Source organism: Chelonoidis abingdonii, chromosome 2 (genome assembly GCF_003597395.2).
Source record: "Chelonoidis abingdonii isolate Lonesome George chromosome 2, CheloAbing_2.0, whole genome shotgun sequence".
In the NCBI taxonomy this organism is placed as follows: domain Eukaryota; kingdom Metazoa; phylum Chordata; order Testudines; family Testudinidae; genus Chelonoidis; species Chelonoidis abingdonii.
In genome coordinates, this window is record NC_133770.1 from 228,857,532 (window position 1) to 228,869,616 (window position 12,085).

The window sequence follows — 12,085 nt, forward strand, 5'->3', positions numbered from 1 at the left end:
TGCTTTTAACGGATAATTGTAAATGCACTCTTTTATTTAAATTTATCTGAGTCTAAAACCAGCTTTTGGATTTACATCAGTTAATGTTTAATTCTTAGGCAGACTTAAATGTGACCTCAGTAATGCTCTGCAGGCTTCTGTGCTTAAACACAATAAGTAGCATTTAAGTAAGATGCTTCTAAAATGTAAACTATACATGCTAAATCTGAGTTTATTTAAAAAAAGTTTAGCTTTAAATCTTGATCTTTTTACTCTTAGAGAGAACTATGACCTCCATTCACAGTTAAAGCATTAATGCACTGCTTAGTTCATCAACAGCATTATTATTACATTTCCACCATCTCCTCCCTCACACCCCAGAAATATTACAACATCTGTAACATGGGGGGCGGAAATGTGCTAAAACAGATGAAGGAGAATAACATATTGCCTTAAGCAGAATTTGACTTGGAAAGCACATTTAAAAAGATTTACTACAAAACAAGTGCCAGATTGTGCCATTGAGGCACAGACCTGCAATAGGAGCAGGGTAGAGCCACACCGGCATAGGGAGAGTTCCAGGAGGCACCATGTACGATTCCTCTCAGAGATTTCCAGCACATAGCATACACTCTCCTCTTCAATGGGATAGTTCTGCTGGCTGGTATGTGTGTGTATCCTATGATAGGCCTCATCCTTGCCCCTCCTTCTCTCCTTATGTCATCCTGACACCTGGTAGCATAGGCTGCTACTGCCTCTCTTACGAGCATAGGGAAGGTAAAGCTCCTTGTTCCCTCCCCCTCTCCTTCCACAGCTGCCCATAAAAGGGGAATATAAGACAGAATTCTTGGTCTGGCAATTGTGTCCTTAAAGTTGGACTCAGTAACAAAGCTTACAAATATACATCCTATGTACTATGTAATTTGGGCAGGGCTGTCCCTAGGTTTTGTCAGTATCTGAAGTAACAATCCAGCTCTCCCCCTGCTTGTTGGGTTTCTCACCTCTGAAAACACATCACCCACACACCTGGCCTGTCTACAACTTCATTTAAGAAATTGCAAACCATCTCCCTGTCACTTGTTTGTGAAGTTTCCACTGCCTCTAGGCATCCCCATCCCTTCTGCATGGTCAGAAAAGCCATGAGGTGGCGCATAAGGGCAGCTCTCAAATCAAGGAACAATGTTATATGTGCGTGGATGGGGGAATATCAGAAGAGTCACTTTTTGCCACAGCTCACAGTTATTAGTCAAATGGGACCATGGAATGAGAATCTGGTTTCAGGCTGTGAGCATTTATGACTTCCTGGTCTCTGAAAGAGCAGAGACCTATGCAGCCTTATTGCATAGATTGTCCAGTCTTATCAGGCCAACACTGGCTTTGGGGTTATGGGCTGACATCAGAGTAAAGATGACTTATCAGGCAGTAAGTACAAAGATGTCTGCAGTTAACACTATATGTTCCCATTGTTATTGTTTTATTATTTGTATTGCAGAAGGGCCCAGAGGCCCCATTTAGGGCTTGGGGCCCAAATGTGCTAGGTACTGTATAACCATAGTATAACCATAGTATAACCATAGTAAGAGACAATCATGTCCTCAAAGAGCTTACCATCCAATACAAAGCAATGTGGAGTTTTGCTTCAGTGTTGATGGTATGATAGGCCACTCTGGCTGGACTCAGATTGGGCACAGGCACCATCCAGGTAGCCATGTACTAATCCTTCTGTGGCACCATTTTCAAAGAATAAATGAAATCACAATGTGCATTTAACTACAGGGTGACTTCCACATTGTGATCTATTTCAAATCATGGTACCAGCAGCAGTAATGTCATCTTACTGAAGGAGGCCAAAGATTTGGTAACATAATTAGCAACTTCCTGGCCTTTATAAGCATTTAAAGACCATCCAACAATTCAGTGTTAGTATTGCCCATCTAGACTTTCTTCAGCAAAGGAAATCAGTTTCCTCAAGCGTAATTGTTGGGAGGCAGTCATGAGTGATCTGAGATGGGTCAATTTTTGGGTGCCCAGCTCTAGACACCTTAAAGGAGACCAATCTTCGGAACTGTTGAGCACCTGCCTTCTGAAAAATCAGGCTTCTGTGAGGTGCTTCAGGTTGGGCACCTGAGACCAAAACATACAAAGTCACTAGGCATTGCTGGAAATGAAGAACTTAATGATCAGCTCTTGTTGTGGGGCCCTCATGCCATTGACTAGCCAAAAGCCTAAGAGAGAGGCACTAGCCTAGTTCCAAGGACTACTTGACTAGCTGCTTGTGGACAATTTAGAAACCCAAAGGCATCTCTTGTATTTGTTTCTCTTGCATGACAAAGTTCACATTGTCAATCACTCAGCTTAAAGAGAGCTATGCACTATTATATTTATGGGAAGTAAATACACTTCTAATATGTTTGTACTAAGACGCTTTAGTTATATCTTTCTGCCCTTTTTTAGTAAATAGTTTAATCTCCTGTGATAGTTTTAAGCCCTGAATTTGATAGTACAGCTTATCCTGGATAATAACTTAGTAACCACAACATCTTATGCCATCTGTATAATATCAAATAAATTTTTATATCAGCTTTAATAAACCTTAGTTACAAAAATCCAAGATATTAACTATATCACTGCCAAGTACATTCTCCAGGATCTGACAATATAGCTTGGCCATGATTGCCCCAGCCTTTTTTGGCTTCACAGTTGATATGTAACTATAGCAATGAAAAGAGCTACAGTAATCAAGTTTAATGACCAATGTAAAGTAAAATGCTAAATATTGTAGTTGGTGACATTTTTCATAATAAAAAAAACTTGAGTTAAGTCTGCACAACCAATATTCACATAAAATTCCAGACCTCTGTGACAGATGGCTTAGGAGAAGAAGCCATGTGACTGGGCTGCAGTACTTTTATAGTTCAAAAAATCATAAATAGTGCAGATTCTCTGTCATTGAGCAAAATATCAACTACTCTGAAGGCAACAACAACAAAAAATTGAACAAAAACAGTCATAGTCCTCCCAAATTAAATTGCAGATTGCAAAATGTCAGGAAATATATATTATCACTGGAAATAAGGCATTATTCGCTGTACCTATGAGATTTGATTGATGGGAAGAACATTTACTGATGTGGCTATTAAGAGATTTTCCAGTGCTTTCCCAAAATTCACACAGAAGTTGGGTTGTGCAACGCGCACCAAATTCCAACTAGAAAAAGCATGGATTGTATGCATTTGTGAAATAGTGTACAGATGGGGTTTAAGTGAGCTCACAGATGCACACAACAATTAAATATAGTAATGGAAAAAGATTCCCTTTTGCTCATAGTCAGATGGATCACAAATTTACAGCATGGGTTTTTATTCTGAACACTCTGCCGCATTCATTGCAAACTCCAAATGGTGAGGGAAAAAGGATGGTCACAGAGACTGTTCCAATTTTCTTTTCTAGTCTCATCCTACCTTCCTCTGAATATCTTTCCTTTCTTTATTTTCCCAGTATTTATTTTAAAGGGGAATTAACAAGAAAAAAATGCCAAAAGTTTTTGTTAGACTACAGCTATGAAATAAAAATAGAAGGAACATATATTTGACTTGTAATATTTGGTTCCTGTTCTAAGAGCAGTTTTGATTTCAGTAAAGACCCAATTTTGATCCTACTGAAATTAATGAGGGCCAGAGCAGGCCTGTTTGATTTCACACCATGACACCTTTCAAATAAGTTCACCATAGCAATGTAAAATGTACAAGTTCTTAGCTTAAAAACTGAAGTATATAAACTACAGAAGTATAAAATATATCTGGCCAATGAAGGCTCACGTGCCTGATTCTTCCCTATATTAAATCAGTAAAGGTCCTGAGTTTGGTCTCATTTATGCTGATGTAAACCAGGAAACAATTCTGTGAAGACAATAAAGTGAAACCAATGCAAAACCAATGTGAGAACAGAACCATGCTAATGGCATTCAAGCTACTCCTGATTTACTCCGATGACAATGAGAGTACAATCACCCCCACAGGTCTGAGAAGCAGCTGGAAAAAGGAGTTTAAAATGAAAAATGAGAGAAAAATGACTAAAACATATTTCCCCTTTCCCCTAGGATCTGTGCAGTGAAACAGATACAGCAGAAGTGCCACACTAATAGGAATACCACAAAAATTGTACACACAAATTACTAGCCACTTCACAGCAAAGATTTAATAGCTAAGATTAATAGCTGAGCTTTGTCGTGAGGTCTCACAATCTGACTTCTTTATTTTTATAAAATATATTACAGAACATTTCCTAGTACACTATGAAGTATTGCCATTAACCATTAAAACTGAACTACATTAATCTACTAAATGAACAAAGTATGGCCCATGTATGATGGATTTATCCCTTGCTTGTGTGTTTGTTGGCTCATTTGGTAACTCGCAATATTTAATATTCTGCAATGTCTCTGAAGTAACAATTCCAAGTTAGGCCTTTACACTACAGTTAGATCAGCACGGTGAATCCTTGTTTCCACATGATTCTCATTGCAGAACTGGGGTCTTAGGAAGGTTCTACTGTAATGTGTAGGGCTTTCTATCCATTCTTTGATTGTCCAAAGACAGAAAAACACCTGCTATTTTGTTTTCCCACTGTGCAATAGATGCACTTGGAAGGCTGAGTCTGGTTATTATTATTCTAAAATACTCTTCATTTTCAATATAAGAAATATCTCTGGAACCAATAAATCTATAAAATCACAATGAATTCTTTAAGTGTGCACACTATATTACTCTTTGAATGGATGTGATTCCTAAAGTGCCTGCATTCAAGGCATTACGCTGGGGGGGGGGGAGGTGGAGGAGGGAGGAAGGGTTGCTAACAATTATTAAAAAAATGTAAGCACTTGCGTCCCGATTCTACAAAGACTTACACCCATACTTAACTTTAAGTATGCAAGTTCTTCCATAGAAGTCATCTGGAATACTCAGTTGCTTAAAGTTAAGCATGGGTGTAGGTGTTTGCAAGATCAGGATCTTGTGCTACCCTTGACACTGTTTGAGATACACACAAAAAGACACAGTCCCTGCCCTGAGCAACTTGTAAACTGAAGAAAGAAAAAAAGAGAAGAACACTGCAACGATACAATATCTGCAGCCGTGAAACAATGCAACAGCTAGAGCTATTCAGTGTGTCCTTTTTTTCTTCAGAAGGTCACGCTAGCCATTGGCCTGGTTCTGCAAGCAGAGTGTTCTGTATTTAGATTTTAAGATGTTTGGGGTAGTGGCTTGTCTGGTAAGCATGCTGCCAGTCAACTGCATTATCTACATAACTGATGCAGTTGTCATCATCATCATCATCAATATCCAAGAATGGACAGATGACATAGTTTGTGTTTTCAGGTTTTGTTAAAAACAACAACAGTATTTGAACTTCAAACATTTCTAGCAAGTGTCATTTTTTTGTTTTCTTTCAAGGCACTGTGTGCATATGCCATTTTGTCTAAACAGGTGGGAACAACACCAAAACATTCAACAGAATGCTTGGCAAGCAGCAGTGATGTGGATAAAGATAGACAGTACTGCGTGCTTCTACCTCTGTGAGTGGCAGCAGTGGTGACGGTTGTAAAACAGAGAAAATTTCTGACAAGACCTGCTATGTGCACTTGCATTGTGCTAGAGAATATGGGCCTGACCCAACTTCCAATGACCCAACTTCCGTATGTTTCAGTGGCAGTTGGATTGGGCCCTATGTGCAGAGAGTTATGCTGTGAGACTGCGATGCAATGCTTGATTCTTTTATTTGGGTTGAGGACTGTATCTGTATCAATTCTATATTTCAGAGGCCCAGCGTAGCAGAATCCCAGATGGTTTTATCTAGAAACCAGCTCCAGTCCTGTGAATATCACAGTAATAATACCTATTTAAAAAAAATGGTAAAGGTTTCCAGGATGGCCACTATATTTTGTATGCACTTGGTTGCAAATTAATTGAAGGAACTTGGAATCCAAATTAATTTGGACTGAAAGTAAAACCAGTCCATCATGAGATAATTTTTATAGTTATATATGGTCGATCCACACTGTACATCAGTTGTCACTGTGCTACTTTTCCGGCCAAAAGCACTGCTAAAAGTATAATGCGAATTTCCCCCTTTTCCTTTATTTAGCTCAGGCCACTCACCTTCCTCTCCCCCTGAAGCCTAGAAATGCAGGAGGATTTTCCAACATAGCTGAAGATATTCCAAATTCACCAAAAAAATGAAACTTGCTATTTTTTTTTAAAACAAATGTAATTTTCCCATTTAAATGTTGGATATTTTTAGTGAAAAATGACCCATTTTCAAGGCAAAAGGGCAAATGCTTACTACGAAATGAACAAAATTTTAGAAACCAAGACACAAATTTGGCAGACATGAAATACCAGAAACAGCAATGGGAAATGACTTTTGTAAAAATAAACTGTTCAGATATATTTACAGACATGCATTTTCAGCTATTCTTTGAGAAGAAATCCTGCCGCTGCCTCTGCAGACACAGAGTAACCTGAATTCAACAGAACTGGTCCAGATCCATCCATCCATATCACTCACATCAGCAAGGTATGCCATCATGCAAAGGTGGGACAATACTTAAAAGCCATGCAGGAGATAAAGACCCTTGCAAGTCGTGGAGCTTTGATCTGCACTGGTGCTGTCTGTACTGCTTTTTTTTTTTTGACAAATGGACAGGGTGTAGGAGCAGGGCCCAGGGATCTGGAGCTACACAGTCCCCAATTTAAGCCACTCACACAAAAATTTTCAGGTATGGCACCTATGTGTATTGCTGAGAACAAATAAAGGAAATAGCAGTTGTGTCAAATGAATCTATTGCTGTTATTGTATTATTTGTGCACAAATGCAATATACGGTAGATAGAATCCTTAGGATCTTTTAGACAATTTGAAAAATATGTAAGATGTGCAAATAGTTAAATGTTCCCATAGCAAACGTCCATCACAAAAATTCAGCACGATTTTAAAATAGTTGTAGTTATTTTTAAAAAATCACTTGAGTTGCGGCATATTAAAATAAAGATAGTTCCCCTTATTGGTGATACAGTTTCCTAGAGAGCCTATTTCCATATTTTCCTCTAAGAGCCCAATTTGCTTAAAGTAATAAATCAGTAAAACCATATAAAAAAGGGTTTTGTGTGGTTTTGGCCACTACTCAGTTTGAAGCTTACTTGCCTCTGTTCTGGCAAGAAGCTAATTCTGATTCTTCTGTCACATGTTTTGTAGCACTGGGCTGTCACTGTGTCCGATTCAAAGTCTGGCAAAAGTGGATGCGAGCAGATGACAAGGTATGCAGATGATTTTATTTTAGGCTGCTAGTCCTGGGGCTGAGAAGGGAATAAACTGTGTGCCCTAAGTGTCTCTGAGTGTTGTAATATTATGTTCAATCCCACTCAAACCTATCATGATTTGGCAAACGTGAAGCAGGTGTAGAATAGAAAATCTTTGGGTTTTGCATGGTCCCTTTATTGCTCTTTGCTGGCAAGAAACGTCTGTTACTGAGTTCAGCCAAAGGCTGGGGCAGCAATTTAATTCAACCATTGGCATCAACCTCCCTCTCAACACGACAGGAAACCTCTACTGAAGTCTGGCGTAAGAAGCTCTCCATGGCTAACGTCAGAAATGGATCTGTCACCTAGGAAAGAATCAATCCACTAACAGACTCTAGGCTCCTGGTAAATATTTCTCTGAGCTGACTGACGTCTAGCTGGGTGGGTATGAACATGGCCCCACATTAGAATGTCTGCTTAGTGGAGTCCCCCAATATCAGTTTCAGTACCCTGGCTGTGACAAATGGAAATCAGACTCAGCAAAATAGGAGATTCCACTTTGCAGGAGTGCAGAGCTCAGAACACCTAAGGAGGTGTTACACCAGCTGCCGGACAGAAGGGATTTCACACAAAGAATACCAATTCGCCTATGTGATTGTGGAGAGCAGAAGGTCCAATGAACATTGTAGGCCAACAGATGTGGAAACTCCTTCCAGCCAGATTGAGCCTGGTGCCTAAATAGGACAGTGATGGACATATTAGAATGTGTTTGATAGAAAGATAGATAGATAGATCCTGAAGGCCCACACCAAGTACAAATATAGTATTTTATGTATTATTTTAGTACATGTCTTGTCTTACACTACCAGTTTCCTCCTGGCAAGACTGTATAACTATAACCATTCATCTTCTCTTTAGGGCAAGGATATGTATTTGTACAATTTCTAGCACAAAAATGCTTCTCCTATTCCAATGGAGGTCACAGAAATGTATCTTGACTAGTTGCATCAGCAATGTGGTTCTGTGTAATGTCACATAAAATAAGGCTACTAAATCATAATGGTGACTCCTGTGAATCACAAAGAACAGTGAGACATCTCAGACCAAACCAAAAACATGACTCCAGTGAAACCCATACAAGGAGCTACTCTTATTAGGTGGCCTTCAGTCTAAAAGAGACTTGTCTGAAGTATCTCCAAAAACAAGGGTTTGGCTTTCCTCTCACTTACACCAGTAAAAATCAGAACTCCACTGAAGTCAGTAGAGTTACTCTACAACTGCTGTAAGAAAGATCATAAGCAGACCTAATGAATATGCTGCTGCTCCACCTTTCTTATAAAACCTCTGTTAATCAGCTGATTATCAGTCATCTGAATTGTTGCTTACCACAGGTTTCAAGATAAGGAAAAATCCTTTATTAACAGACCCAGCTCCATTACCTACCAACAAATTATTTTATTTGGCATTTCCTCCTCCCTCTACCCTTCCATGTACTTTGGATCCAATTATGAAGATCATCAAAACCTAATTCCTGTAATTTTTTTTCAGAAGCAGTCAGTACATTACTAAAATTTTCTGTCTCTCTTCAAAAGAGCATGCAAAGAGAACCTCCTTTTTGAGATTTAATGCAGTTACTACCATAAAAGACAGTTTGTGCACACATTTCAGTAGCTAGCACACCCTCCAGGTTCTTGGACTATCCTACCTTGGCAGCCAGACTCTGTGGTTTGCTGGAGAGGATCTCTGCTGCTTCCCTGCAGCGGGTGGAAAGGTTCAGGATAGCAGCAGCTGCTGCTATGTGGGTGTCTTCACTGCATTGACCGTAGCTATAAGAGTTGGCATGACAAGGGCTCTGTGTGTGGGCGCTAGCACTAGGCAGTCGATTAGAAAATTTCACTGGATGTGAAAAATGCTTTGCTGTTGAAGAGAGATTTGATTAGCAATTGCATGTATGTGGTTTCCCCCATTAAACAGATTAATTTTTCAGATTATAATTTCATACGTTGTTATGTGAAGAATAAATTAAAAAACAGCCCATTTTCTATTGGTTATTCGAGATTGCTCTAAAAAAATAGGCTCAGGGATCAAATTATTTGATTTTTGTCAAAAGAATACCTTTAATATTTACATTTTTACCATAAAAATTCAAAGGGATAAAGTCTGTGGTTCTTTCTCAGGTTTTACTCACTTCTGAGCAAAGACTGAGTCAAAATGAGCAGAGATCTCAAGATTTGACCCCAACATTGCTCTTGCAACCTACTTAACAAACATATTGAGAACAATAATCAAATTCATAAGGGATTTTCATTCTTAGAGCACCTTTGTGTCAAAATAAGATGGAAGTGTGAAGACTTAGGTAAAACAACATTAAGGCTATAGCCTGCTTGCCTTACTTCTGTGAGCAGCCCCATTATTCAAATAGGATTACTTCGATGAGTAAGGTGAACACGATTTGCCTCTTGGAGAGGCTGGGGAAGTGGAATACAAACATTACCCCTTGGGGACATGTGCAGTATCATGTTAACGAAAATCCCAATATTTAATTTGTTAGACTTAAAAAATACAACCAATGAACATTCAGAGGTGGTATTTAATTCATCTTGTTCTTCCTCTTGTAGCTGGGATCTTCTGGAATATTATGCAGTTACCAGACACAATGAGATCAATTAAGACTGAAGAGATTGCCTTACAGGTGAATAGAAAAGCTATTTTACATGTCAAAAATAGAGTACATGGTTCTATGTTTCTTCCCTATCACTAACACAGACTCTAAAGCAGAGCAGGGAGGTGCCCTTCTTTGCTCTGTGTTATATCATTGACTGAGGTAGGGGAAACCTAGAACCATAAATTCAGGTCTTAACAAACAATAACAATAAATCCTTTCATCTGTAGCTCTTAAAGTGCTTTACAATGATGGGTAAAAGAGGAAATAATATTCAGTTGTATTTTAAACAAATACATATCTAGAACCTAAGCAAAAAAGAGGAAATAAGCAAAACCATAATTCTTTATCAGCATCATGAACATAAGAACATTGCTGAACATAACCATGTGTTTGTTATGTAGATGTGGATTGAACTACAGAAGTTGGAATCCAGCTATCAATCCCCAAGATTAAATTTCCTTTGGATCTAGGATTTTGGCCATTATACATTTGAGGGCTACATAAAAAGTTTAGGTCAAGATCCAAACTTCCCTAAAATTTTGAGATGCTTTAATTAAAAGTTATAGGTCAGACCCAAAAGTCATATCATCCCTAAAACAATGTGCTTGAATGTTTCTAAATATTGGATCCATTTAGTGAGAACTGAGAATAACAGCCCAATTCTGCTCTCCCTCATACCAGTGCAAATTACTGTAAAGCCAGAGTGTCTGATAAATCAAACTATACATCTATGCTTTTTATCAGTTAGTTCAACTTATCTGAGTCACTGAACCTACTTAAACTAGAGTTTGATTTAAGTTGCTTCTTCCATTATCCACTTCAAAGATACCACCAGAAAAACCATGTCACTAAATGAGCATGTGTCATGTGTTAGCAGGCCAAATTCGTATGTGCAAAATCCAAAGAGTACTAATAATGAATTTCTAGATATTTGTTTGCTTAGGCTGCTGAACAAAACTCTACACAATTGCTTTATTATTTGAACCCTTCATGAATCCCCATTTCTACTATATTCATGCACTCTTACACTTTTGTCTTTGCATTGTAGTAACAGTTGTGTATTGTGCAATCTTCGCAAGCATGATGTTAGAAAACAGTTAATTATATGATGTTCATTAGAAATTGTATAATGAATTTATTTGCATATATATGCAAAGATTTCAAATATAAGCACTTCAAATGCAAAAGTTAAATAGACTTGTGCATGTGCAAACAAATGACTAAAGGAGCATGTCCACTTCTGTGCACAAAATTACAAATTGCTCATTCAAGTGCCCAGGAACACACAAATCTGTTTGTGTTTGAGCATGCCTGTTTTACAGGCCCAACTCAGGTTTCTACATTTGTAAATGTGGCCTTCAGATACTCCAATATGAATGGGCTTGGCAGGATTAGATTTTTATCAGTCAATGTCAGTAAACATCATACAGACACAAAAAGATGAAAAAATATTTCCATTGATAATAATTGAAATTTACTGATAGGCAAAGTAGGAAAAATGCTCCTTGAGAACTTATTACAATTTGATTTAAGGATATTTATTTTGTATATTTTGGCATGTGGTGTTGACAGTCTGCATTTTAACAGTTGTAAAGCTTGAACTTTTTGAATCTCAACATCTACTGTCACTAAACAATTTTTGTCTGACCTCTCCTAGTGTCCAACTCCCACATAATTCCCTGCCACTGTGAAAATGTATATCAATAAAAATTGAAAACAATGTTTTAAAACAAATATCAATCTTGTCTGTCAACATAAAAAATTAAAATCAAATTGTACCATACCTATGTATGTACGCGACTGGATAGCATAGTGGTTAAGAGCGCCGCCCTTTGATATGAAAGACCGGGGTTCAAATCCCGGTTGGTACCCAACTTTCCAGTAGGGGTCCTTGGGCAAAAAGACCCCCTAACGCTTCACCTGCCTACCTCAAATATGAGAGTGACACGAACTAGGAGAGTCATACCGGCTAGGACATCGCCCAGATTATGAAGGTCCACGCCAGATGTTGAGGAACCAGGACAATCTGACGATAAGTGGGCTACTGGAACAAACTATTCATGGACGAGACAAGAGAACCTGGAATTGATGGAATGCTACTACAACAGTAGACCTAATGAGAGGGGATATATGAAACGTATGAGGGG

The 12,085-nt window shown here is 38.4% G+C and overlaps 1 protein-coding gene across 2 annotated transcripts in view; it reads right to left on the bottom strand.

Moving 5' to 3' along the window:
• The window catches only part of ST18 (ST18 C2H2C-type zinc finger transcription factor), a 98,589-nt gene that overhangs the window by 33,248 nt on the left and 53,256 nt on the right, over positions 1-12,085 (bottom strand). For both annotated transcript variants that reach the window (XM_075063015.1, XM_075063016.1), the window contains one exon: positions 8,979-9,190. In XM_075063015.1, the coding sequence (XP_074919116.1) occupies positions 8,979-9,190 (212 nt within the window). The remainder of the gene's footprint in view (positions 1-8,978; positions 9,191-12,085) is intronic.